General features: G+C 43.6%; 2 protein-coding genes across 7 annotated transcripts; both read right to left on the reverse strand.

Annotated features, from left to right (window-relative positions):
• Nucleotides 1-1,489: 1,489 nt before the first annotated feature.
• Nucleotides 1,490-12,762, reverse strand: MSANTD4 (Myb/SANT DNA binding domain containing 4 with coiled-coils). Of its 4 annotated transcripts, XM_066622015.1 has the most exons (5): nt 12,685-12,750; nt 8,128-8,223; nt 6,974-7,020; nt 4,206-4,695; nt 1,490-2,924 (listed from the first exon to the last, which is right to left on the reverse strand). In XM_066622015.1, the coding sequence occupies exons 4-5, from the start codon at nt 4,665-4,667 to the stop codon at nt 2,349-2,351; spliced, it is 1,038 nt and encodes a 345-aa protein (XP_066478112.1). In that variant the 5' UTR covers nt 4,668-4,695; nt 6,974-7,020; nt 8,128-8,223; nt 12,685-12,750; the 3' UTR covers nt 1,490-2,348. The 4 variants fall into 4 exon arrangements, with proteins under 4 accessions (XP_066478112.1, XP_066478110.1, XP_066478113.1 ...); XM_066622013.1 differs by lacking the exon at nt 6,974-7,020; XM_066622016.1 differs by lacking the exons at nt 6,974-7,020; nt 8,128-8,223 and having other exon boundaries at nt 12,685-12,762.
• A 3,758-nt stretch (nt 12,763-16,520) lies between these two features.
• KBTBD3 (kelch repeat and BTB domain containing 3) lies at nt 16,521-25,003 on the reverse strand. Of its 3 annotated transcripts, XM_066620544.1 has the most exons (4): nt 24,931-25,003; nt 24,147-24,269; nt 21,421-21,668; nt 16,521-20,205 (listed from the first exon to the last, which is right to left on the reverse strand). In XM_066620544.1, the coding sequence occupies exons 3-4, from the start codon at nt 21,642-21,644 to the stop codon at nt 18,603-18,605; spliced, it is 1,827 nt and encodes a 608-aa protein (XP_066476641.1). In that variant the 5' UTR covers nt 21,645-21,668; nt 24,147-24,269; nt 24,931-25,003; the 3' UTR covers nt 16,521-18,602. The 3 variants fall into 3 exon arrangements, with proteins under 3 accessions (XP_066476641.1, XP_066476640.1, XP_066476642.1); XM_066620543.1 differs by lacking the exons at nt 24,147-24,269; nt 24,931-25,003 and adding an exon at nt 22,989-23,089 and having other exon boundaries at nt 21,421-21,707; XM_066620545.1 differs by lacking the exons at nt 24,147-24,269; nt 24,931-25,003 and adding an exon at nt 22,970-23,089.
• Between the last annotated feature and the right edge of the window lie 30 nt (nt 25,004-25,033).

A 25,033-nucleotide genomic window follows, 5' to 3' on the forward strand; every position in this document is an offset into this window, starting at 1 on the left:
TTGCTTTCCATAGGGCTCAATACATTCGCCAGTTTGGAGGGAGGGACGGACCTCCTTCTCGGGTGTTTTTTGGGGTGCTACATTCACTGGATCAGGACCATTCTGGTGTCGTTGGATTCCTCTCAGCCTGCCCTTTCCGGTGGACTATGGCAAGTTCACCTACTCACGAGTAAATGCGCGATACGGCTTGGTTTCACTTTCCATAGAACTCCATGCATTTTTTGTTCTCCGGTTTTTTGGCCATAACTTTTGATAGAAAGGAGCCATTTAACTCTGGTTTGTTGCATTGCGTTCCGCTGGGAATTCCGCATCTGACAGTATATAACATGATGGGGTTACTCCTAACCACCGCGATTTTAGCGCTCCACCTCCCCAGTGCGCATTACCCCCCCAGTGCACGTCACCCGGTGCAGCCTGCACCCTGCCTAGTGACGTCACTGCCCCAACCACAAGACAGAAAACCAGCAATTGCTCAGCAATTGTTTTTAGGTTGGAGAAAACACTGGCTATTTTGAGGAACTGTAAAGAATTAAAAGAAAGCTGCATTTCTGAGGGGGTGCAAATATTTATAAAGACATTCATGCAATTTTATATAAACTGTAGCTGCCTTCACTCTTAGGGGCAAGATGGGATGAATGGATACAGGCACAGGTGTGCCCACACACAGTGAGATACGAGAAATGGTCTTGTCCTAAGTGCTTTAATATCCACCTACTGAGTCTGTTTCACACAGCAGGTGCAGACAACCAGGAAAACAACCAGGAGCACTTGGCTTAATCACTCTTTGGTCAAGGTGTTTAAAACATGATGGCTGCTGAGTCTGAAATAGTCAGTGAAAAATAAATGTTAGGCAGCAGGGAAAGGGTTCACTATGATCAAGTGAGAAGCAACTTCTTCCCAGAACTTTTCCATCGTGAACATTTCACCTGATTGTCTCTGAGGGAGAAATGTATCAGTGAGGTTCTCTTCATCAGATCAGGTGGGAGCAACCACAATTTCTCTCCAAAAACAGCCTCCTTCAGTAACATGACAGAGCAGCCTGAAACAGTTGGTACTACCTGAATCTGCTTATTTTCCTCTTTCCTCCCCACCCCCCTTTTTTATTGTCAACACTGTAAGCCGTTATTTTAAATTGTACATCTCCGTGAGTGCTTTTGTCAGAACAGTTGTATAGACGTATCGTAAATCAATGAATAAAGCAGGGGGACTGAGGACCTTACCAAGAAACAGACAGGTAACATGGGTGGAGGAATCAGCAGGGAAAACTCGAGGCTCTCTGTGATATTCCTCACTCCACCTCTACAAAATAAACTCTGCAAGTTACCAGGGCACTCGTTCTGATCAAACTCCAAGTAGATGAAGTGGATTAGCTTTAATTTTATTGACCAAGACTGACAACTTTGATTTCTTAATTAAACATTATTTTGTTTTAGGGGAAAAAGATAATCTGTAGAGAGACAGGTTGCCTTCCACTATAGAAGTACAAAAATTTCAGTAATAAAAAAAAATAACACTTTATTTGCAAAATAAAAGTAATTACATAGTGATATAAATAAACTGACATGTACAAATAATCTATGTAAATCCCACAATATACATTCCTTCTCAAACACTTGAATGTCAAAAGTGGGCCACCAAAGTTATATAAGGAAGCCAGAAGTTGTAAAGTGTGGCTTGGAAATAACTGTTTAAATCTGTTTCATACATGAAGCTTCATTTATTATTTTTCTACAAATAAATATATTGAGTAGGAAAACTATCAAGAGCCTCAATGCTTGACCTTTCAAGATTCTCTTAAAAAGAGCACAACTCATATTAAAGACATTACTTACTCTCAGAGTTAATACTATGTAATGTTCACAGCCTAGTTCTCATCTCATTTCTGCAGGTCAAATGCAAAGGCATCTGGAAGGCTCCTATGGATTTAGAATAATACTCTTAAAAAACAACAAGATACAGCAAAGCCTCAATCCTTAATGTGGACGTAAAGCTATACAACAGAGAGTGCAAGAGGACATCAACACTTCTGCTCTTACACTTGAATGCAATTTCACACATAAGCTTCATTTACACAGGCACAGTGATGCTTTGAACATCATTCCACAGCTGCTGCTGCTGCTTCTTTTTTTAACTTGAACACATCAATGTTCGACCCTTGCCAAAAAAAGAACTTCTACGGTGTAAGTATCACAGCATCAAAGCAACGCAAAGCAGGGTTTTTGCTGATGGTGAAATGCAGTGAAGATCAGACTGCCCAACATTTTTACTGAAATCAGCTTTATCCCTTTAACAAAACGAAGGAACACAAACACCAAAGCACAACATTATCAAACGTGGTTCCATCAAGCTCACTGCAAGTGCCCTTCCCGCTGAATTCGAAGGCGTTCCTTCTCCACTTGCAAGCGTTCTTTCTCAATCTGCAACTTCTCTGATTCAAACTTCAGGAACTGCAGCCTCTCCTTCTCTAACTGCAAGCGCTCCTTTTCCATTTTTAGTTTCTCTGTTTCTAGATCCAGAGGTTGCAAGATGGGCTTTTCAGATTGGCTGGGGTCTGTCTCCAGGGCAGGTTTTTCAGCATGCAGCACCTCAAGCCTCAGTTTCTCCCGTTCGATCTGTAGCCGCTCCTTCTCCAACTGAAGCCTCTCATGCTCCAGGTCAACATGCCGCAGCCGCTCCTTTTCAATCTGCAGACGCTCTTTCTCAACTTGCAGCCTTTCTGCTTCAATATCCAGACGCTGCTTTTCCAGCTCCAGCTTCTGTTTCTCCAAGCTGATCAGCAAATGGGAATCCTCATAGGCCAGCCTCGCTTGAGCAGTGCTCAGATTGCCAAACTCTTCAATGTGGGTGAAATCAGGAAGATCATTTTCTTTTTTGGAATCTGGCAACACTGAAGACAGAATCTCCTCTTCTTCCTCAATAGGAAACTAAGGAAATTAATCAAGATATTTACTAATAATTGTGCATAATGTAGTTCTGTGCTAGATCACACCCACCAACTGTTAAAAAAATCAAATCAAGAGACCAGTCAACACATTCATTTATAATTTAATTAATACCAATGTAAACTTGCTTTGTGTATTTACCCAGAAAGAACTCTGGCAGAAACCAAGCCTGAAAGTGTATGTTATGTAGATAGTCCCAAAAATAGGAGCTCTGGATTTCATTGCCTTCTTTCACCCATACATCTAGTAAACTAATATGCACGACCAGACTGACATGCTGAAAGTTTCCCTGTCCCTGGTCAACTTTATCTGCTGTTTTGGGAGATGAACACCACAACATCACATTATACTTTATTAGGTATTAATGGGGGAAATGGGGGAAATACAAGACAGAAGCTTTAAGCATCTCCATATTAAGTTGCAATTAGAGATTCCACTAGGAGTGTGATAGTAAGGTGGTGTCAGAAATCTTTCAGACTATTTTTTTCCCATTGTAGATTTTCCATCAGAAAAATGCACTTTATGGGACATAAAGGAAGGAGAAAGTGACGAAAATAACAGTACAGTTTCTAAACTTGAACATTTATGAACAAATCACATTTCTCTGGACCAATATCAGATCTTTACTTTTACCTTTTAAGTACTGCATTGCTAAAATATGAAACACATTGCAACAGAAAAATAAAAATGAAATGTTCAGTTAAAAATCATGTTCAATACAGGTGGCCTCTTTATTAGCAGGTTTGGAACCTACGGATTTGACTCAGTGCAGGTTCTGAGCCTGGCTGGAGGACCTCACCTGACCTCCCAGATGTGGCTAGAAGTGCCTTCCAGTCACATGTGGAAGGTTTTTTCGGGCCGAGGAGGCCTTTAGCCTCAGAAGGCCTCCTGGAAGGTTTACCACTTTCAGTTTTCGCAAAAACCAAAAGTGTCTTTTCTAAGTCTCCAGAAAACCTTCCCAAGCTTAAGGACTTAGGAGGTCATGCAAGGCAGCACTCCCCATTCATCCTATGAAACTTCTTGTGGCAGTGCTCCCCATTTGTCACTGGACCTGCCTGGACCCACCAAAGCAGGTAAGGCAGTGGCAGGGGCATAAATTCCTTTTCTCTTCTTAAGCCTCCCACAACCTGCCCCCCCCACTAGGTGCGGTGCAGTGCGGTGGCTGCACCAGCGGGGGGAGGGGAGGAAAAATGGGATAGGGCTCTTAGTCCCAGGTAAGTGCATATAGCTTTATAGTTTTCCTAGCGTACAGGAACTACTTACTTCAAAACTCTGTGGATCCTCTTCTTCTTCTTCCACTTTGACTTCTGTTAATGATCCACCTGCTTCCCGGAAGTCTGTAATATTCTGCCACTCAAAGTTAGATTCAATTGAAAATCCTATTTTCTCATCAATATCTTCGTTGAGAGAGTCATCCAAATCAGATGGAGGAAGGTGAAAGCCAGCACCCACAAGTTTTATATTGGCATTCAGTCGTTTTCGTTTCATTAGGGCCCTCCAATCAAGGTATCGTCTTTTCACTTCTGTTCCTGTCCTTTGCTCTCCTTCACCTACAGCATTCACACATTCTGCTATTTCCTCCCAAGCCTTCCGTTTCATCTCATTAATGGTTGTATTTAATTGTTTTGAAAAAAGCACCTCTCTCCTTTTTCGTATTTCTTTAAGCAGTGTTTGAGTTTCCTGAACACTAAAATTACTTTTTCTTTTCCGTTTCAGTTGTTTCATCTTTTCCAACTTTCAGTGTTGTTTGTTTCTGTAGCAGACAAAAGAGATTAGTGATGAATTCTTTTGTGAGGCAACAATTAACCTGGAACTCAGTTTGTTCCTGCACAGGAGAGAGTTCTTCCTTCAACTTGCTACCTTTTTTCTCTTTAAATATTCTGACTGCAAAGAGCAAACAAAATAAATGTCCAAGATAAATACACAGAGACTGAATTTCAGTCAATAAGTGTGATTTTGGGCAGCCTAATCCTGAGCTGCCTGGGGTGCACGGCTGAGTGGTGCCGAGAACGGTTGCTGCTGCATCCTGAGCACCTCTGCCTGCCGCGGCCGGTGCCTCGAGAGAAGGGGAGTCTCGTCTGCTTCTCCCGGGTAAGGGAAGCAGCCCCACAATGGGGCTACTCATTTTACCGCCGACTTTTTAGTAAAGCCGTTTGTGTAGGGCACCGAGCCCTACACAAACGGACAGGATTCGGTGGAGCTGAGCTCCACCGGACCCACCTCCTGCCTCCCCACTCCCTCCCCTGTCACGCTTCCCACCTGCCCTCTTTCCGCCCTTCCCACGCCTCTCCCCTCCCCAGAACACCTCCTCCCTGCCCCCTCCTTACTCCTGCTTACCGTGCCACAGCTCGATGTTTCATGAGATCATTAAGCAGCAGAGGACAGTTGCCCACCTGGCGCTAGCCCACGGGTGCTGGCCCAGAAGTAAGCCTCGCAGATGTGCCTTACAGCACGTTTGCAAAGCCAGAGCGCCGAGCTCAGGATTGGGCTCTAAATCAGTTTCATTAAATAATTTATATGGGTTAATGGCTCTTCAATTTACCTGATACTTATAGTAGGAACATGTAATATTACATAGCAGCTCAGTTTCATCCTAAAGGTAAAAGTTGACCAGTGACTATCATGCCACTGGAAACAGTTGCTCGTCAGGTACAAGGAAAGACATTTGGCTTCCAATGGCCATGAATTCTATTTGGCCTGTTAAGGCAAAGGCAATCTGACTTTGCCCGTGAAGAGCGGGCAAAGTATATAACCTATTTTATGGGGTGGTTGTGATGATAAAAGGAGAGAAAAGAGCCCTGTACACTACCCTAAGCTCTTTGGAGGAAGGGTGATACAGAAGTTTGAAAGAAACCAAGAGTCTTTAACATTGATAGCAATGTCTTTATGACTACGGAAGCCCATCTGATTTCCATCTGATTGAGCACAAAGGATGTGTAGCAGGGACTGAGGCTCTCCAAAGCTATCAGTTACCACTGACTCAAAGCACTTGGGAGCTTCAGATCTTAGGTTGGAGGGTCCCTCCAGCTTAAGCAATGTGGCCCCTACCAGAGTTCCACAAATCACCTTGAAAGACAGGCTCAGTTCTAAACCAAATAGCTCAGCGATTTCCAACCTTTCTCATCTCACAGCACACTGACAAGGCACTAAAAGTGTTAAGACACACCATCTGTTTTTTGACAATTGACAAGGTACACCACACTGACAGCAGGGGCTCACATCCCTCAGTGGCCCTATTAACAAATAAGGGCGCAATCCTAACCCCTTATGTCAGTGCTTTCCAGCACTGGCATAGCGGTGCCAATGGGACGTGTGCTGCATCCTGCACTTGGGAATCACTCACGGAGGCCTCCTCAAAGTAAGGGAATGTTTGTTACCTTACCTCAGAGCTGCACTGCCCTTATGTCAGTGCTGGAAAGCACTGACATAAGGGGTTAGGACTGCGCCCTAATTCTCAAAGCACACCAGTGTGCCATGGCACAGTGATTGAAAATGGCTGAAATAGATGGTCAGTGGAAAGCAGACAACTAAGGAAGCCTACAAAAGAAATATGCCTCAATAATATCAGAGAAACAATAAATAAATAAAGATGGACGCTCATAAGAACCACTGGCCTGCCGCAACGTGGCAAGTCCTCCAGAGTAATTTAAAAACAAACACACATACTAATCCAACATTAATTCAACATAGGCCCTTTCCTCTTTTTGGAAATTGACCATAAAAATATCTCAGCTAAATAAGTAGTTTATAGACAGCAATTTTTCAACAGAGGCTACTTGTCTAACCAGAGGCATCCAGGAATTCAACCCACCACATCCAGGAAACACCAGAGGAAAATACGTTTTTTAGAAGGGAAAAAAAGCACTAAAAGGAAAAGTGATAATAGTAAAAGTTTATAAAATCATGTCTGGTATGGAGAAAGAGGATAGAAAGACACTTTTCAAAATACTATAAAATGGTCACCCAATGAAACAGTAGATTCTAGTCAGACAAAAGGAAGTACTTCTTTACATAAAACATGATGAACTTACAGAATCCATGCTCATTAGATAACGGTGCTGGCCACTGGATTAGATGACTTTAAAAGAGGATTATAAAAAATAACAGGTGATAGATAAATTAAAGGCTAATAGCTAAGATCACTAAAAGTAAAATCTGCAGGTTCAACAGTTCAGTACCACTGAATATCATTTTCAGGGGTAGAGACAAACAATGGGAGGGTACATTTTATTTTAAGGCATTTGGCTGGCCATGGTTGGAAACAGGATACTTAACAAAATGGATTATTGTATGACGCAGACCCTTCCAGTGTTTTTATGCACCCATGGCAAATGTGACAACAGTCTGTGTTGAAATTTGAGTGCTTTTAATATGACACTTGGGCATTACTATAATAAAGTCTGCCTTTGAGTCCCCCAAGAATCTCTACTGGGACCAAAGTTTTTTTAACTTGCTTATAAAGACCTAGAATTAAGGATAAATAGCCAAGGCTGAAGGTGACACCAAACTATTTAGGGTAGTGAAAATCAATATGGATCATAAGGAGCTCCAAAACACCACAAATTGGGTGAATGGGCAACAAAGTGACAAATATGGTTCAATGCTGATGAGTGAAAAATGAAACACACTTTTTACCAAAAAGGTGAAAAAAATCCCGATTTCAAACATACATTGAAAGGACTGGAGTTTATAAATGCATGGACAGAATGAAGAGAGGGAAGTTTTTCTCACTCTCTCACAAAACTAGAACCAAGGGTCAACCAGTCAAATTAACTGGCAGGAGGCTAAGGACAAAGAAAAAGAAGTACTTCTTCATATAGTACGTGACGAATCTATGGCATTCACTAGCACCAATAGTGTAGCTAGAGGGGGTAAAAAACACTAAATTTTGCATGCCACCTGCTCGCATGCTCTAGCAGACCGGAATGGCTCCAAAGGGGAGGAGAAGCTTGCATGCCATGGTGATTTCACAACTGGAGAAAAATCCTCAGGATTACTAATTGTTAATATTTTAAAAAGACATAAATGAGAAAGATTTTTAAAATTGTGGAGTCTGAAAATTAATTTGAGAATGATTTTGCATAATTGCTTCGTTCCAAGACAGTGAAAATGCATTCGTCACATTTTTCTATTTGCCTCCAACATATAATGGCCTCCCATACATTCAGTGAAATATTGAACTAACCTGGAAATTCATAATTTATAGCTTGACATATATCAACATGAGTTGCAGCAGTGCTTGTAACATAACTTCTTTGATTATGTGTTGCTGTGTAGAAGTCTATCAAGGCACAAAAAAAGTATATTTGTACAAAAATATCTGAAATACGACCGAACATCAAAAGCCTAGTTACCCAAATATGCTACCATAGGCATGGTGTATTCAAAGGTACACTTTAATCTTATTGATTTCATTGGGAGAGTTATATATACAATAAAATTAATGAGCTTTAGAAATGCTGATCTTTGGCAGGCAGTGCCGCATATTTTTAAAGTTTACCACCCAATTGTTTCTAAGTCCAGGCCCAAATTCATCTAGAGAGCAGAATCCCCTGCATGGAGTAGCATGCTTTGATAAGCCTTTAAAATATATATATATATATATATATATATATATATATATATATATATATATATATATATATATATATATATATATATATATATATATATATATATATATAATTTTAAGTGTTTTATTTTAAACCCATTGGCCCAGATCCAAAACAAATTGTGTGTTAATCTGACCAAAATGGATTTCCACATAAGTGCTAGTAACTTCCTCAGGATCTCGGATGATATATTTAAATTACATCAGATGCCAGATTACATCACAATCTAAGGTTGCAATCCGATGCAAACATGTGGGAATAAGTCCTACTGACTATAATATACTGATTTCCTTCTGGGTAAACATGCAAAGGGTTGCACTGTAAGTAATTGCATTTCTTTTTCCTGTCCATTTATATGCTTGATTCATAAACTTGATTTTATTATCTTGTAAGATCTGTTTCCAAAGCGAAGACTTTTCTGCAAGCCTCAGAGATCTCTAATTTTGATCACAGACACATCCAGTACCTTATCCAGATCAGCTCTAACCTTCTCTAAACTGTGATGGAAACCAATGAGATTTAAGTGAACAAACTGTCTACAGCAGTGGTTCACAAACCTATGTTGTGAAACCCCCAAGATTACATACATTTATGCCACCTTCCCTCCTTATTTGCTACTCACAACTCACACTGTGAGAATTGGTCCATCTAGTTTAGTATTGCCTATGCTTAAATGGCAGCAGCTTCCTGAGGTTCCTGACTACGATCTCCCCCATTCCTATGCTGAGATTCCAGGTACTGTGCTTTGTACTTCACAGCATTGCAACCCCCCTTCCCTTTCCTTGTGAAGCTTGGAATGTTACGATTCACACTTTGAGAACTCCTGATCTTGATAAAAGTTTTATTTTTGAACATCATTCTCCTGGCTTTATTTTGTTTTCCTGTTTGATATCCACACTGATATTTTTTATAGCAAACTGTCCACAACAATTCAAATATCTCCTTCTAAAGAAATAAAAACTAATTTAGAATGTAACAGTATATAAATATAATTAGGGGAATCTTCTCTGGTACATATTTACACAGCACTTAACACTGAATTTAATTGACCATTTTATTTCAAATTGTTCTTGTGCTGTGAAATCCTGCCATGATCTTCACAGTCTGCTTGAAACCTACTTCAATATTCTCCTGATCACTGTGTAAATGCCAGAATTTACCCCATGTCCTCAATATAGCTATATGTGAAGCATCCCTGAAACCTGAGAATAAGCTGGAAATAGCAAGGATGAAATCCAGCAAACACAGATTTTAACTGACTTTCACAGATCTGATGAACTCACTGGGACTTGCTTGCAACTCTAGGTTCCAGTGGGTCCTTAGCAAACTGCCCTCTGACACCTGAATGGGCTTAGAGTGTCACTGTCACATAAAAGCTATGGGCAAAGATGTAGCCTTGGGGATCATCAGTGCTTTTGGAAGTTGCACAATGATGCCTGAACACTGGTCCAACTTCCAAGCAAACATGTTCAGGACTGCATTTTGTGTCCTGAAGCTGAGACAGCAAGGTCCTTCAACTGCTTAATGCCTGAATCCAGTTTATAGGGCTATGAGAGGGATGTTTAATGGAGGGCAAAGGGTAGGATATCAGTCCCTATTTTATAAGAATTCTTGATGCTCCCAAACAAAGAAAGATATCAGTGGCTTTTTCTTCACTATAGCCTAGGGTAGTGATTTTCAACCTTTTTCATCTCGCGGCACACTGGCAAGGCACTAAAATGGTCAAGGCACACGATCAGCTTTTTGACAATTGACAAGGCACACTGGGTTGTCAATGGGGGCTCACATTCCCCAATGGTCCCCCAATAAATGACCCTCTTCCAAATTCCCGTGGCACACCTGGGGACCATTTGCGGCACACCAGTGTGCCACGGCATTTTCGTGGTTGAAAATGGCTGGCCTAGGGGGTAGACTGTTAGATAGCTATGCTCAAATGGCTGAGACTGGTTCTCCATACATATCTGTTTCTCACCGTTTGACCCCGGCTGTACCACTTTGCACAGTCCACCTATTGGAAGTACCACTGGAAGTAACTAGCGATGATATCATTGCCGGACACTTTTGGATTGAGAGGTCAAACGCTACATGACAAAAGCTGGTAAGAGGCTCAGGGTGGACCGGAGGGCTTTGAGTGTGAAAAACGCACATACAAGAGCTCTGCCCACCAAGCTGAGTCTCCTCCTGCTGCTTGTTGTGTTGCATTGCTGGTCTCGCTGCAAGCAGGGTTCTGGGAGGTCCCACTGGTACCACCGGACACCACCACAAGTATCACCGGTGGTATGAGCACCATGGGTTGAGAAACACTGCCATATACAGCACCACTTCAGACACCTGATCAAGGGGAAAAAATTTTAATGGTCCGCCAAACACAGCACCCTCCAATACTATAAAAAAAAAAATAGTAGGTAGCCATGTGATCCATAAAAAAAAACTTCAAAAGCCAATCTATATCTCATTTCAACCAATCAAAACAGCACAAAGCTACCCACAACTCTGCACCATTCAGATTGGCTCTAATGAAAGATATGTACGGGAGATCTGGCATAGTGGTAGAGCTGCCACCTATAATGCCCAAAGAACATCTGGGAATGCATCCTAGGGCTGCTGCAACTGACGAGATGAGTCATCTCAGCTGGTGAGAAGAGCAAAGAATGACCCTGGACTTCAGTGAGAATGAAGGAATGCTGTCAGATTAAGCGTGTAGGCAAATGTAGCCAGAAAGATACCAGACTGTGAAGGATTCCACCTGGAATGAAGGCATTTTATGAAAGACTAGAACTTGCAATTGTAGAAACCCCTATAAGGGGATTTAGAAAGACTGCCAATGTAAACCACCTTGGATTAAAGTCGGAGGAGAAAACCAGTGACAAGAAAGGTGGTATATAAATACTGGTATTATTATTATTATATTACCAGGTTGCAGTTTTTAAGATTTTCCCTGCAAGCAGAAAACTCTCAGAGAAAGGGGGGGGGGGAGTGAGGTCAGGGCCTTTCCTCCTGATGTAATAGTTTTCTATCTGCAGAGATTTTGGAGGGCGGGTGGGGAAAGACATCCCTACAGATCAGTGTTTCTTATGTCCTCCGCCATACCACTTCACATGGTCCATCTTTTCCAAGTACAACCAGAAGTAACTGGCGATGACATCTTTGCCAGTTAATGAGGCTCAGGGTGGTTGGGGGGTCGAGCACAGAAAAACATGCTTTGGAGCCTTCTACAGCTGTTTGTTGTGTTGTCCTCCTGGTCTCACTGCAGGATAGCAAGTGCCCAGGGGTCCAGTGAGTGCCACCATACACCACCTCAAGTATCACTGGTGGTACCCATACCATTGTTTGAGAAACACAGCTACAGAAGATGGGATGAACCAGTCAGAATGAGCACCCATCACCCACAATGGTATAGTCCACTCCTGTCACTTCAGGACTCTACCACCTTCTCTTGTTGCTTGGGGGCAGGAGCTGAGGAAAGGGGGGGAGAGAAATGGGTCTGCTCTTTGGAAGACTTCAGGAAAAAGGAAGGAAGGAGAAAGAGTATTTTTCCCCTCAGTCTTTTCCGCAGCACTAACTGAAGCAGAGTGTTGTGCACTTGTGTGTCCCTCTCCCCTCAGGTGGGAAGGACAGCCCCTCCACAAGCCTCTGGATGGAGGATGAGGCTGCAATCCTAGACACACTTCCCTGGGAGTAAGCCCCACTAACTGTCATGGGACTTGCTTCTGAGTAGACATGCTTAGGCTTGGACTCTCTCCCAGCCACACTTCCCTGGGAGTAAGCCCCACTGACTCTAATGGGACTTACTCCTGAGCAGACATGCCTAGGCTTGGGCTCTGAGGCTGCCACCCTCTGCACACTTCCCTGGGAGTAAACCACTGGCTGTCATGGGACCTGCTCCTGAGTAGACGGGCTCGGGCTCAGAGGGAGGGGAAGAGCCCCGCGACAGGGGAGGAGGAGGAGAGCGCCCAGCCCGCCGCACGGACCGAGAGTGCACCCGCTCCCACAGGCGGACGCAGCTCCTCCCCTTCCTTCCTCCCCCCGCTCTGCACAGCGCCGGAGCCTACTCACCTGCGCTCAACGCTCCCCCGCAGAACGCCGGCCCTTTTGACCCTCCCCCCTCCGCCTGCCCGCCTGTCACTCACTCATCTACGCCGCGCTCCCATTGGTCGAGAGGCCGTGCGCGCGCTCCCGCCGCGCGCGCTCCCCCCCACGGCTCCAACGGCCGACCCCGCCTCGCGCAACTTTGCCCACCGCTTCTCCACCCACCTCTCGCCTTACGACCACGCCCCTCTCTGTCGGGTGGGCTCTTATTGGTCCGCAGAGCTGCCTGTCAACGAGACAGCCGCCGTTCATTGGCCACGACGGACGCGAGGGAGTTTGAGGCGCCCCTCACAGTCAGGCGTCCAAAAGGGGGAGAGGAGAAGCGGGCGGGCTCGCCCTGCTCTCCCCCCCCCCCCGGTGTCGTCATGCCTTCCTCGGCTGACGTGAAGTGGCCTCCGCTCAGGTGGCAGGGACAAGGATGGCGCCTGGGAGGACCCAGGAGTCCGGCGGGGAGGGAGGGGCGCGTGAGGCTGGCTGCTGTTTCCATGGAAACGGACTAGGCGGGACAGCTGGCTCCGCCCTCCACCTGTTGCCTCCGTTCGGTCTAATGGACCTTTTGATGCCCGCTGAGATTCGCTGCGGGCTGCAGGGAGTCGGGAGAGAGAGGGCGGGGCTGGAAGAAGGGCCTGGGAGGAGGGTATGACGGGGGGGCGTTGGATAGAGTGGTCTGTGGAACTCCTTGCAACAGGACGTGGTGCTGGATGGAGTGCAGAGGGGGCTACTCTTTCCCTCTCACGCAACACCAGAACCAGGGGACCTCCACTCAAACTGAGTGTCTGTGGAACTCCTTGCCACAGGATGGGGTTTGAGGCTGATCAGTGCAGTGCATGGGGGGGTGTTTTTTTCCCTCTCACACAACACCAGAGCCAGGGGACGGGAAGCAGCAAGTTAGCATTTGCGTGCAGTCTCCCTTCTAGCATGCAGGCTGCCTGCCTGCTTTTTGTTGAAAGCAGGATATAAATATTCTTAATAATATTCTTCTGCTTATAGCTAGTGACATCACCAGGATTCCTGTCACCTGGTGCGGGAGACCTGCGTGTCGCCCCATGCAGTGGGCGGGGCAACACCCCAGGTGGTGGTTGTGGTGATGTACCATCGCCCCACCCCCACTGGTTTTTTGTCTGTACCTTTTGACAGAAGATAGAACACATTCTGCATGAAATTACGCATTGATTGATATATAACATGATGCTATTATTCCTCCAAACTCTGATTTTAGTGATTTTGAAAACTGGTAGAGTCACATACACACACATCCCATGTCAACTTACTAACACCTTACTGCAGCAGTTATCAATCTTTTAGCACCGGGACCCACTTTTTAGAATGACAATCTGTCCAGGACCTATTGGAAGTGATGTCACAGCCAGAAGTGACATCATCAAGCAAATTAAAATAAATAATTATAAATAAATTAAAATAAAAGAAATAATTAAATAAGCGGGAGCCAGCCCTGTTCCACCAAGTGAATTTTCTCTGTAGCCTGCCTACAATAACACAAAAAGAATGCCCCCAAAAAGAATGCCCCCCAAAAGCATTAGTGAGATTTCCAGCCCCCCCCCAGTGCCCAGTTTAAAGTTCTTCTATTTCAAGCATATCAAGATAAAGACCCACCTGCTTTACAAGTGCAAAATAGAAAACTTTCCGCTTACCAGTTCAAGCCTCATTTTTGGCCTTTTTTGGGGGGAGGGGGGGAGAGGCTGCCTTCTGGAGCATTTGTTGCGCTCCAGTTCCATTGGATTAGGATCATTCTGATGTCCTCACATTCCCCTTTGCCTGGCCTGATCACAAGCCAAGGCATGTCTGCCTACTCACAAGTAAACGTGGCCGTGTGGCTTAGTTTTGCTTTCCATAGGCTCAATAGCAGCTAGGAGGGAGGGATCTTCTTCTTGGGTATTTTTGGGGGGCTGCACTCAATGGATAGGGTTGTTGAAATCCTCTCAGCCTGCCCTTTCCAACGGACTAAGGCAAGTTCATCTACTCGTGAGTAAACGCATGATATGGCTTGGTTTCTCTTTCCATAGGGCTCCATGCATTTTTTGGTTTCAGGTTTTTTGGCCATAACTTGAGAGTAAGGAGATATTTCACTCTGGTTTTTTACCTTGCACTTCGCTTGAAATTCCGCATCCAACAGTGTATGGCATGACAGGGTTGCTCCTAAAACTGCAATTTTAATGTGTCATCCCCCCAGTGCGCGTCACCCCCCTTACGCATCACCTGGTGCGACGCGTGCCCCCCCAGTGACGCCACTGCTTATAGCATTTGGTTGAAGCAATATACATTCACATGAAACAATAATGTGATGAAGATAAACAAAGGTAATGTGCATGGAGAACCATGGAGAACCTGATGTGTTAATACCAGGGCATATCTGTATGTTTCATATTTGATGTGTTTGTGCCAATATAGTTTGTCCAGTGCAAGAGATGAAAGATAAAAATAGAAATTTATATGAAGACAATTGGCTGTCTAGGACAGTGGTTATTATTATTATTATTATTATTATTAACAGTATTTATATACCGCTTTTCAACTAAAAGTTCACAAAGCGGTTTACAGAGAAAAATCAAATAACTAAATGGCTCCCTGTCCCAAAAGGGCTCACAATCTAAAAAGATGCGAAAGAATACCAGCAGACAGCCACCAGACACTCTTTCTCTCGATACTGAGCTAAACAAGCGCATCGGTAAAGCAGCTACCATGTTTTGCAGACTCAAAGAGAGTCTGGTCCAACAAGAAGCTGACGGAACATACCAAGATCCAGGTCTACAGAGCTTGCGTCCTGAGTACACTTCTGTACTGCAGCGAGTCATGGACTCTTCGCTCACAACAGGAGAGGAAACTGAGCGCTTTCCACATGCGCTGCCTCCGACGCATCCTCGGCATCACCTGGCAGGACAAAGTTCCAAACAACACAGTCCTGGAACGTGCTGGAATCCCTAGCATGTATTCACTGCTGAAACAGAGACGCCTGTGTTGGCTCGGTCATGTCGTGAGAATGGATGATGGCCGGATCCCAAAGGATCTCCTCTATGGAGAACTCGTGCAAGGAAAGCGCCCTACAGGTAGACTACAGCTGCGATACAAAGACATCTGCAAGAGGGATCTGAAGGCATTAGGAGTGGACCTCAACAGGTGGGAAACCCTGGCCTCTGAGCGGCCCGCTTGGAGGCAGGCTGTGCAGCATGGCTTTTCCCAGTTTGAAGAGACACTTTGCCAACAGTCGGAGGCTAAGAGGCAAAGAAGGAAGGCCCATAGCCAGGGAGACAGACCAGGGACAGACTGCACTTGCTCCCGGTGTGGAAGGGATTGTCACTCCCGAATTGGCCTTTTCAGCCACACTAGACGCTGTTCCAGAACCACCATTCAGAGCACAATACCATAGTCTTTCGAGACTGAAGGTTGCCAACATGAGGGGCCATGGTATATTTCAATATCTAGTTTAGCACAGGATGCTCTGTTATGGTGGATTACTTTATACATAAGCACAAATCCAAGTCACTCTACCTGACACAAGAATTAAAAAGTAAAATCCTTTATTTCTGCTTATTATGGTATATAAGACAGATGGACATCTAGAATATCTGGGTCCAGATATCCAGTTCATGTTTTATAGAATGCCAGCCAGCTGGTAGACAACACCAACAGTGTAAGCCTGTGCATGCTTATACAGAAGCAAGCCCCACTGAGGTACATGGGGTTTACTCCCAGGAAAGTGTGTATAGGAATGGGCCCTGAGTGTGTGAGAAGTCCCACATGTTCTAGATCACACCATAACTTTCCATGATTTTTCTTAGTTGGCTTCCAATACAAAGGCTTCTCAAGCATTAGTGAAAATTTAAGTTGTGAAAATCATTTGTGATGTACAAATTGAAAGTGCATATTTTAAAGCATCCTCATTTATTTAAAACAAACTATTTACAGTTTGGCATCATCAGGAATTATTTTTTGAAAAAAAAGACTTGTTACCCAGTTCCTAATTAACTTACAGAGGATTATGCTGCAAGAGTGATACTAAGATGTTTGTCCAGAGATACGTTCTTTGATTTCAATCAGATTTACTTCCACTTCATTGTGTTTCATGTTATGAAAAAAATATATATATTCAGGAGCTCTCAGGCACAAGCCCTGCACTGGTCTCCCTCTTGTGGAAGGTGCTGGTAAATACAAACACTAATGCACGTTTGGCTCACCAGCACACACTTAGGCCCCAAGGAGAGCTGAGATAATACTTGAGGCTGCTTGACACAGCCTTAGCAGCAACATGTAAAATTATACACAAATATCATTATTACTGACCTAATGTTAGTATTCCTCTATGCTTTTCTAAGATGTAGTACAAGTCAAATACAAGTGACCTGAGATACAACCTGATGCAATAAGCAGTATTATTATTATTAATAAGAATATTTATATACCACTTTTCAACAAAAAATATTTCACAAAGCGGTTTACATAGCAAAATAAAACAATAAATGATTCACTGTTCCCAAAGGGCTAACAGCCCAAAAAGAGATGCAGAAGAGACACCAGCAACAGCCACTGGGAAAGAAGTCATGCTGGGGTAAAAAAAGACAGTTGCTCTCCCCCTGTGAAATGTAAGAGTACACCCAAGGGGCCTCTGCCAGTTAGCAGGGATGTGTCGTAGACAAATGTTCCTATATATTTTTCCATAATTACCCGAGTGCACAGAATTTGAATGGGAGATGTCCATGCACAGCAGCATTTCATCTTCCAAGTCTATTTCTACTCTGGGTTTTGCAAGGAGCTTGCACTGTGATACAGGGTACTGCTATTCAACAAAATAAAAACTTTGTGGCATGCTTTACTATCTCTTGCACAACCATAAAGGGCCTCACCTGGTCCTTGCCAATGTCTAAGGCTACTTTGAAGGATATATAAAGACACCAGCAGCAACACTGAAATAACTGCTGCTTAAGACTTGTTATTCACATCAATACTGGCAGAAGACTGAATTATCAGCTAAAATCCACACACTTAAGTGATTTGACTGCAATCCAGTGCATTTTACACAGCAGCAATCCCAGTTATTTAGGGTTAGCAGCCCTAGTCTAATTCAAGATAATTATTTGTGAATAATGTTACACGCATGGGGCATTCTGAAATGGCTGAAGTTTTGCTCACTATCTAATGGATTTGAATTATGCTAATCTATCGAATTATGCTAATATCCAGAAATCACCAATTTAAGCAAAGTAGTTACATTGTCAAGCTACGGATTGTAGCTTAATTTATCACATTAATTATGAACTCCACATTTTTGGTTCAGCTTTCCTCCCAGAAAGCTAAGGGGTGCTATGTTTGTGCATAGCATATCTGAACAGAGATCATTACATTCATGTTACAGTAATAACACCAATCCTGTGCGACCATTGTTTTGACCAAAAAGCTGTGATTACTCCCAGCTTTAAAATACCCCCATACACACAAATCAGAAACAATGACATTTAAAAATGTGAACCAGGATCAGAAGAACTATCCCAAATCCTACAAGGTGCTTACACTAGCCTGATGGAATTTTTGACATTTGTCCTTTGAACAACTGACCTCAAAGCCATATCATAAATGCAACTGAAACTCATCAAAAGTGAGTTTGCCATATGTCATGGGTGGCTGCTTCTGAAAGCTCACATTCTCAATTTTGAAAAAAAAAAAAGGATTATTCTTACTATCTAAATTCTAAATAACATATTTTAACATGTGTTGATAAGTTAAGAATGCAATCCAGCAAGCCTTGCTTCTTCTCAATTATGTTAATGGTGCTAGAAATAATATGAATACTCTAAGGACTGCATACAGATTCTCAACAGAAAAATAAATGCTGAAATGAAGATTGGCTTGAAACAGTGCTTGGTGAGTTGTGCCCTTAATTTACAGTCACCCTCAAATTAAACAAATACACCTTTTTTAACACTTGGGCATCAACCAATACCATCTATCACATTGCTACATGCAACCATGGGTCCCTATATTTATTAAACTGAATCACTTGACAATAAAACTCAGTTAAAGCTCTTGGCATGGGTGAAACCTCCTCCCATTCAGACCGGCTACTATGGTAGACTTGCACTTCATCAGTAATTTCATCAGGAGCATAATCACCCCCAAGGATGTAAATTTTATCTTCTATTCCAACTGCTCCTGCATTAAAACCAGCACATTCGAAAGAGCCTTCCCCTTTCCAGACACATGTCTCTGGACAAAAACTATACACCTTATAGGTGGAAAGGTCACAGATGTACAATATGTAGTTCACTGGAACAGCTTTGATTAAGGTTGCATGAAAGAACTGTCCAAATTCTGCTACCAGCTCTGACCACTGATCTGTTACAGCATCATACTTAAAGAAACAATCAAGAGATGGATTAAAGGCATCAGTAATTTCTACTTCAGAACCAAGTACATAAATTATATTCTGACATGCGCTTACTTCTGGGTAGTAGATGCCTCTTGGTAATGGACTCACAGATTTCCATTCATTAGACAAAGGACTGTATGCCTCTACATCCAAAATACTTTTGATATCCTGAGATGCCCTTGTTTTTCCTCCTATTACGAAGAGTTGATTTAGGGTCACAACAGATGCATGCATCGTCCTTGGCTTCTTCATGGCTGATACTAATGAGAAGCTGTCATCTGCTGGGCAGTAACACCAGGTTTGGTCAGTGGCATCATGAAACATTTCAGCAATATGAAGCCTAATAGTCCGGAAACAGTTCCCTTTGCATCCACCAGTTATAAATATTTTTTCACCATAACCAGATAAGCTTGATCCTGGCAGATCAACGATGTGTGTGTGTGTCAACTCTTTCCATGTGTCTGTTTTAATATTATAGCAAAATGTATGTCGATGTGCTCCAATTTCTTCAGTTTTGTGAACCAATATATACTTCTCTGTGGTTGAAGGACGAGCATCTGGAAACAGCCCACTGAAAGCTTGCACTTTTTTAATTGCCTCATGGATTATTGCTAAGCAACCAGAGCGTTCAAGTAACTGTTCTTCAGAGTGCAAGAAGTTCTTCAGGGTCTCCTCAGATAACTGATGTAATCTAATATTTTTCATTAAGTGAGGAAGATGCCTCGGTCTTGTTTCTAACTTATGCTTTGTCCACCAAACGACAGCTTTCAACACAGATTCCTCATCTGGGACATTCAGTTCATCAGCTTCTAGACATTTTTGCAATATCTCAAAATTCATGTCCAGGAAATCATTAGATCGAAGAAGCAAAGAAAAATGGCGCCGCGCATACTCAAGCGTGTGATCAAACAGCTGAGTGGACCCATAACTTTCAGAAATAGATAATAGTTGCAAACAGTTGACAAGATCAATGTTCTTAATTAGAAAGTCACTGCAAGCTTTTGAAAGAAGTGAAACTTGAAGGAAAGATGATAGCTGAAAGAACATTTCTACGTTATCATTTGTTATCTCAGTGCTTCCTGTGTAGGCATAATCTAGAAAAGCCTTCACTGCTTTGGGTGATAAATTACTAATAGTAACACTCCCATCATCTCTTTCTTTCATGTCAACTTCAAACATGGCCCTGCAGTTAAAATATAGAAAATGAACATACACATAAGGAATCACCAGTACCTGCATTGTCTCAACATGGAAGAGAGACAAAATAACAAATCCTGAAACTTGAGAAAGATGAAGGACTCAATGAGCATATTTTTGGTTAATTACTTAGGGCCCAATCCTTCCCAGTGCCCCAAATGGCTACTGCTGCATCCAGCTGGGCTGGGAAGCACCACTGGGGCTACTTGGAGTAAGGGAGCTTATGCTCCCTCACTCTGTAAACCCCAGGCGGCCACAATGGGTCTCCTCAGATCTGTGCTTCCCGGGCTAGGAGGGGGGTGTCATGATATGACGGTAAGGTGTGCCACCATCTCCGTCCCCTCCACCCCACTCCCTCCCCTGCCATGCCTTCCCTCGCCTTTCCCTCAACCTGGAATACCTCACCTCATGCCCAATCTTATCTCTGCTGCCCAGCATTTTGCACGTAGCACCTGGTGACGGACCACCAGCATCCCACCAGTGCTGGCCCAGTGCGGGCTCACGCTGGGCTAGTTGTGACATTGGGCTGGTGGTAATGGATGTAGATGTGCCTTATGGCATGTTTGCAACAGTGCATGCCAGTGGTGAGCCGGCACACAGTTTGGGATTGGACTGTTATTTACTAAATTGACACTTCCCTGTGTCCTAGGTGGTTACTGGTTTTTTGTTTTTTTTAAATGCAAGTCTCAGTTCCCTTCAGCACATGTGCAAGCAGCTTTCCACATGACATGGATGCAAATGTACACCTGAACCCATCTCCATTGCGATTTTCATTCAACCCCATTATATTGGTTAGGTACAGCTTTCAATGTTGATGGTACTGTGCATCTCATCTGTTACAACATAGAAAGTTGTCAGCAACAAGCTTGATGAGGCTCATGATATTTAATATTACTTTATGACTAGATAATGTCAAGAGAGCTGCCATTTCTCAATAGAAAGATGTGTCATTTTGTAGATACCCAAGTCAAAGGAAATCCAGTCCTTTTATTTACTCTTCACTAGTAGACTTCACTAACTACAAAACGATGCAATTTTTCCTTTAGAGGTCAAATTAAAAACAAAACATAGTTTTTATGTTGCAAACTACATTTGCTTGCAAGCTATATTTGCATGCCACATTTTTCAGCTAAAGGCTTAGCTACATTTTTCAACCCAACTTTTTAAAAAATATCCATGGCCATATTAGAAGTAGATTTACCTGAAAAAGTCACTGCATGCTGCTAGGACACAACGATGACAGGGGATTATTTCATCTTTCACAACTATTTTGAAGTCAAAAAAGATGTTCTGCTCTCTGAAGCTCTGTAGAACATTTAAGATTTGCTGGCCATGGCCTTCAGCCACTAAGGAGTTGATTTTCTTTGTAGGTGCTGAAATTCTGTTGCAAGTTGGATTGCTGTTGGAATTATGTGGGTTGTCCATGGCTTCTTCACACTATATTTATTGCTAAGAGAATAACTTTAAGTTACCAACACCATAATGTCACTGTAAAAACAAAAATAGCATGCGTTAAAAAAATTCAATTTCATGATTTAAAAGAAGCAAAAGTATTGTGCACAATTAGTGACCCAAGACAGCAAAGGGGTTATACCCTGCAAAATAGATGAGAGCACAGACACCCCTCCATAGTGTGTGGTTGAGGTCTCATTGGTAACCTGGCCCTGTGTACATAACAACTAAGTGTTAAACTAAAAAACACCATACAGGGGTCTGTGGACACTTCTTTACCACTTACTTCTTGCCCTCTGGGGGAATTTCAAACACCTAACCCTTTCTGAATCTTTCCAAACACTTTGATCCACCCAAGTTTATCAAAAGCCCAGTCTGTCACTCTGGGCTTCCATGCAGCACTCCAGCACATTGTGTTACACTTGCACTGCCATGAAGCTTGGCCAGCATGGTTCCCGCAGCACCCCCAAAAATGCTTTGTGACGCCCAGTTTGGGAACCTTTGCACTAAGTGCATCTAGTTAGAAATACAGTCCCTTTTGCTAGCTACATACATTGTCCCAGGTATGCCAGTCCCTACACTTTCTGGAGAGGAGTGGATGCCAACCAACACTAGATTTCACAACAGAAATCTAGTTGAAAGACACCTGAGCATCCTTGAACTTAAGCAACCTAGGGCCCAGTCCCATCCAGCTTTCCAGCACTGATGCAGCCATGCCAACAGGGTGTGTGCTGCATCCTGTGGTGGGGGGGAGGCACTCATGGAGGCCTGCTCAAGGTAAGTGAACATTTGTAAGGGAACATTTGCTGGGGTGGCATTGCAGCTGCATTGGTGCTGGAAAGTTGGATAGGGTTGGGCCCCAAAGACATGAAAGACCCAAATCTATATCCAGCACCAGCATGGATATCAGACAATGGAGTTTCAACCAAAGAACAAAGACTGCTGAAGAAGAAGGCCCCAGAAGCAACTTTTTAGGCTGTAGAGCCAGCACAGAGCTTTCTGGAGGTTAGAAGTGTCCAAAAATAAGGTAAAATAGGCAAGAATAGGGGGGAGGGGGAAAATAACAAAATTATTCTTGTTCTTCTGAGACATGAATTCACAAAAACGGACATTTACTAAATACATGTTAGGATCACTTCATTAGATAGGAAGGATGAACGTAGACTTGAAAGTGGTTTTGTGCTTCAGAATTACTTGATGAAACAGCCTGGTTTCAGCATGAGATACAGAAATCAAACTGATTGCTAGAGGCATTCCAGAGATGGACAGTTTTCGCTCTGCGAGAGACGCTGCTTAACTGCACACGTGCAAGCTCACATGGGTACGATAATCCTCGGAGAGCAGCACCAGCCTCAGAGAGGATGTTTTTAGGAGCATCAATCCTGAAAGCAAACTGTCAAGAGGAAACAGGGATTTTAGTTTCCTTTTGGTTTTTTCAGCTTTTCTTTTCAATTGTGTCTATTTGATGTATTTTTTCTCACAAAATGAAAAATAAAATTGGGGTGAGAGAGAAAATGGTGATTTTTAAAAATTTAGTTTAAAGAAAGCATGTAGCTCCAGCTGAGCTGATTTAACAAGGGTGAGTCTTAATAGTTGACAAGCAGCCCAATCCTTAGCTGCCCGGAGCTCCCAGGTCTGGGAGCCCAGTGGTCCAGGAGACCACGGAGCTGCTGAACCCGGGAGACTGCTGTGCACTAGCCCAGCACCAGCCGGAGCCGGGCTAGCTCCTGCAGGAGCCCGGTAGTAAACCCCACAAATGTGTCTTATGGCATGTTTGCAGCAGAGGTCTGCGGTGCAGAGCTGTGCCACAGACCTCAATATTGGGCTCTCAGGGCCCAATCCTATCCAACATTTCAGCACCAGTGCAGCCACAATGCAGCCCCAAGATAAGGAAATGAACATTCCCTTAACTTCTGTGACTGCTTCCCCACTAAAGGATGGGACTTATTCCTGGGTAAGTGTGGGTAGGACCTCTGCTGACTGGGTAAGAGGCACTCTTTCAAGTGGGTGCTCCTCTTTTTAGCAGGGGGAGAGTAACTAGCCCAACTCACCCCAGCAGTGTGCTACATGATGGTGTTCTTCTGCATCTTTTGGAACAGGGAGCCACTAGTTATTTGATTTATTCTGTAAACCGCTTTGTGAACTTTTAGTTGAAAAGCGGTATATAAATACTGTTAATAATAATAATAATAATATTGCAGCCTAGGATTGTGAAATATGTTCCTGCTTGATGATGTCACTTCTGGTGGGTCCTGACAGATTCTCATTCTAAAAAGTGAGTCCTGGTGATAAATGTATGAAAACCACTCCTCTAGACCAAGTTTGGAAGGGGAATTTGGCAAAACAGTAATTGGTGACGAAGTCATCACCAGTTACTTCCGCTGGTACTTTGAATGGGTGGACCATGTGAAGCGGGTAGATGTTGAGACATACTGCTGTAACCTTATGTGCTGTACTAAATTAAATTGGATCAACCTGTTATCAGCTGGGTCTTTGGTGCATTCATGCAGAATATGGAATGTTTACATTCGGACAAGGAGATGCCTCCATCTTCTGCAGTCTCTTGCAACCTGTGCCAGGGGTTTGCAGGTACTGTTCCTAAAACAACATTATTTAATAAAAACAGTAAAATAGTTATTTTTTAAAAAAAATTGCTAGGCTAATGTAGCTTAATTTTTTTAATTGCCAAGGGCTGACAGCCCAATCCTATGCACATCTACTCAGAAGTAAGTCCCATTAGTGTCAATGGGGCTTACTCCCAGGAAAGTGTGCATAGGACTGGGCTGTAAGATGCCTAGAGTCTCCCTACTTGCACTTCCCAATCACCCCACAACATCCAAGGAAAGTCTCTCTCTGCATCCCTGTTTTTGTAGCCATTCCACTGAGCAGCCCTGATTGACAGGTAAGGGCAAACGTTGGGCAGCAGCTTCAGTGTTCGTTTTGCGCATGCCAACATTTGATTGACAGGTAAGGACACGTCGGGCAGCTTCAGCAGTCGTTCTCAGCATGCCCACATTTGATTGACATGTAAGGGCACAATCTCAGCAACTTCAAGAGTCGATGTGCGCATGCCCACAACATGTGCGCATGCGCAGTACCACTACAAGGATGCTCAACCCCCAGAGCCCTTTCTGGGGTTCTCCTCAGCCTTCAGAGCGGGAGAGGCGGCTTTGAGGTCTCACACCCCTCCGCCGGAGTACGCTCCCGAGGAACCAAAGAGGTTCTTCTCCCCTCTCCCGCAGCGCCTTCAGCCACCCACCTGAACAGGAGCTTCGAGACTACGAGCAACAACCGCCGTGCGAAATCCCCCGTGACTGCCCATTCGTTTTCTCCGCTGCCTGTCGAAGAAATGCTGCGCTGTG

This window comes from Tiliqua scincoides, chromosome 3 (assembly GCF_035046505.1).
Source record: "Tiliqua scincoides isolate rTilSci1 chromosome 3, rTilSci1.hap2, whole genome shotgun sequence".
NCBI classification, from domain to species: domain Eukaryota; kingdom Metazoa; phylum Chordata; class Lepidosauria; order Squamata; family Scincidae; genus Tiliqua; species Tiliqua scincoides.